The 3,334-nt window shown below is 35.2% G+C and overlaps 1 protein-coding gene across 1 annotated transcript; it reads right to left on the bottom strand.

Moving 5' to 3' along the window:
- Nucleotides 1-496: 496 nt before the first annotated feature.
- Nucleotides 497-1,661, bottom strand: LOC145057158 (putative aquaporin TIP-type RB7-5A). The gene is made up of 3 exons (XM_079004944.1): nucleotides 1,478-1,661; nucleotides 1,124-1,374; nucleotides 497-1,035 (listed from the first exon to the last, which is right to left on the bottom strand). The coding sequence occupies exons 1-3, from the start codon at nucleotides 1,602-1,604 to the stop codon at nucleotides 661-663; spliced, it is 753 nt and encodes a 250-aa protein (XP_078861070.1). The 5' UTR covers nucleotides 1,605-1,661; the 3' UTR covers nucleotides 497-660.
- Nucleotides 1,662-3,334: the final 1,673 nt, after the last annotated feature.

The following is a 3,334-nucleotide window of genomic DNA, read 5'->3' as shown; positions in this document are numbered from 1 at the left end:
AATTATCTTTATTGTTTATGGTATTTTATTTTGTATTATGAGACTTTTAATGTGTTATTTAATTTGAAAATTAGTAAATCTATCAAAAAAGTATTTTATTTCTATTATGAGAAATTAAATGCAAATCTAATTTAAAAATTAATAAATATATACTTTTTTTAAACATTTAAATTTACGATACGCAAAAATGTGTGTCATCTTCATTTATGACATGGCCTTTCTTGACAGAGGCTTTCTTGATACGCATTGCGTGTCATTAACACGCGCGTCGTAAGGTTACGACACGCGAATGCGAGTCGTCTTCCTTTATGACAGGGCCTTCCTTGATACGCATTGCGTGTCGTAAACGCGCGTCGTAATTGCGCGTCGTAAATGAGCGTCGTAAATGCACGTCGTCTCTCTTTATGACAGGGCCTTCCTTGACGCGCATTTGCGCGTCGTCTGAGCCTTTTACGACACGCAATGAGCATCGTATAAGGCTGTTTTTCTAGTAGTGTTTGAAAACTTTATTGTATGCATTCCGGTCATCCAGTGTAAACAAAATTATTTTACAATTCTTAAGTTTACACTCAAACAATAAGGATGTTACATCCTCGACCATTAAGCAAAAAACACGAAATACAACCCAAAACAAAAAGAAAAAAAAAATTATAAAAGTACTTAAGCATAGTCCTCTGAGGTTGGAAGTGTCTCGTATGATCCAATGAAAACATCACCGTAGATGAATCCAGCCAACCCACCACCGATAAGTGGGCCGACCCAGTAAATCCAGTTTTGTGAAAAGTCTCCACTAACAACAGCAGGGCCGAATGATCGAGCAGGGTTCATTGAGCCACCGCTGAAAGCTCCAGCAGCCAAAATGTTGGCTCCAACAATGAAACCGATTGCTATGGGTGCAATGGTTCCGAGTGATCCTTTTTTAGGGTCAGCAGCGGTGGCATAGACTGTGTAGACAAGAGCAAAAGTTATGATGATCTCAAACACGACTCCTTGAATACTGCTCATCCCACTAGCAACTCCGTGGGTTGGAACGGCCTGTCAAATTCCAAATATGTAAATACAAATCCAAGGTTTTGAATCAGAAGTTGTTTTAGCACCGAAGATATGATATATGAAAACTCACCAAGCCACCGGTGACAAATTGTAGGAGGAAACATGCAACGATGGATCCAAGAAGTTGGGCAATCCAATAAAATAGACCGGTTATGATGGTGATGTTACCACCAATAGCCAATCCGAAGGTGACAGCTGGATTCAAATGGCCTCCGGAGATGTTGGCAGCTATTGAAACCCCAACAAAGAGTGCAAATGCATGGGCTATTGCCACTGCAACTAGTCCTGCAGGGTCTAGTGCTGCATCTGCCGTGAGCTTACCTAAAAAGTTAATAAAACTCGATTATTCGTTTTATCATTTAATCGTGTTATAATATTTTAACATATTTTCATTTTATGTATCTGAGAAAGAAATCTGGAATACCATAAGCAATAGCGGACCCGACACCCGCAAACACGAAAAGAAGGGTAGCAATGAACTCAGCCAAGTAAGACTTGACTGAAACTGCACTGAAAGAGTCACCGATGCTACCAATTGCCAACTTCACCATTTTTAGAGCTCTTTGAAGCTAAAAGTGAAAAGATGAGATGGTTGACTTGCTAAAAGCGTGATTTGTGATTGGGTTCAACAAAGCGTTATATAGTGCTTAACTTCAGATTATTAAAATAATTTAAATATTTAAGTTTTAAATATGTGGCTATATATGAAGTGTCGTATATATGTATAGAGAATTTGAGCTGGCACCGCCCTTAGGGCCAAAGATGGCTGACCTGACCGTTGATTGGTGCCGCCCCCACCGCCCACAGTCCTTGATTACGAAAATACTTGTTCGTTACTATTGTAGGCAGCGAATACTACAACTAATGTGTTACATTACATATGCATGGTTATAAACTTATAATTATTTATGAATGTTATTACCCATCTATTTTGATTTCATCAAATAATTCAATCGATTTACAATCTTATTTTACTTTGTTTGATTTTACCCACTCAGCAGTTTCCCATTTTAATGTAATATATTATAGCCCAGCAAAATATATAAAGACATTTTCTTTTAAAAAGATTGTCATGGGTTTAATTTCCATGAATTAAAATAATAGTATGGGAGTTGAAATTCAAATGATTGAATGGAGTCACGTTAAACTGTGATGAATTTTGAAATTTTAAAATAGCATAAAAATAATAATTTATTGAGTTTATAATTTAATTAATGACAATTATGGCGCATTTTCCATTTAAAATGGAGCAAGTAATCGAGAATTGGTTGTCATGTTTAAATCAAGTACATGCTAACAAGATAAGTAGTATTTTATAGAGAAAAGACTAATTTTGTTAATTTCTTTAAAGAGTAAATTACATGAATGGTCTCTATGGTCTGTGGTAATATGTGTATTTTATTTCTATTTTTTTAACATGGACAATCCTTATTACACGTTTTTGTTACACGATTGTTCCGTGAGGGAGGAGGCAAGGTGGAGAGGCACCGAGATCATGGATTTTCGGATGGAACTTGCAGCCATGGCAGTTAAGGGATTTGCACCCATAGAACTTAAGGTGGTTTTTAGGAGTACATGTTGACGAGCAAGTAATCAATTGAAGATTTGAAGCACCATGGTAGTTATTCATCACTAACTAACAAGGTGAGTTATAGCTCTCCCTCTTTCTCTATATGTTAATATATATTCAGTTGTATGTATGTATGTATGATTATATATGCTTAGCATCATGTATCTGAGCATGATATAGAGGAAGAAAGAATGGGACTATATGCACTATAACCATATGTTGGATTATGTACTTATAATTATACGTTTAAGATCATGTATATGAGCATGTACGTTTAATTATAGTATGTATGGTTAGATGAGAAAGGTATTTGTTAAATACCTAAGAGATGTTGAAAGAAAGGAAATATGATTATATGTATTATAATCATACAAATTAAAAGAGTATGTAAGCATATATGTGTAGATTCTAATGGTATTATAAGTGATACCTGCAAGATGTAGATGAGAAAATAATAGGATTATATGAATTATAAATCTTTGTGTGTATGTATGTATGTCTAGACATAAATGGTATTATGTAGAATACATGAATGTTAATAGACATATATAGAGATTGAGCAGTTAACAAGTTAAGTAATAGATGAGAAGTAGAAAATCTCTTGTTGAGATAAAGAGATAGAGTGTCCATGGGACAAGTGTCATGTGATGAGTCACATGAAAGATTAATAGAAGCGTAGAAAGATGATTCCTTTAGGAATAAGAGTATGGT

Source organism: Lactuca serriola, chromosome 6 (genome assembly GCF_051521515.1).
Source record: "Lactuca serriola cultivar US96UC23 chromosome 6, Lser_US96UC23_V15, whole genome shotgun sequence".
Classification (NCBI taxonomy): Eukaryota; Viridiplantae; Streptophyta; class Magnoliopsida; order Asterales; family Asteraceae; genus Lactuca; species Lactuca serriola.
The sequence above is the reverse complement of the archived record's forward strand: the minus strand, read 5'-3'. Positions and strand labels throughout refer to the sequence as shown.

Coding starts and splice junctions, on each gene's coding strand:
- LOC145057158 (XM_079004944.1), bottom strand. CDS start 1,604: ATGGTGAAGTTGGCAATTGGTAGCATCGGTGACTCTTTCAGTGCAGTT. Junction 1,375..1,477: donor CGGGTCCGCTATTGCTTATG/GTATTCCAGATT, acceptor TTAACTTTTTAG/GTAAGCTCACGGCAGATGCA. Junction 1,036..1,123: donor AATTTGTCACCGGTGGCTTG/GTGAGTTTTCAT, acceptor GGAATTTGACAG/GCCGTTCCAACCCACGGAGT.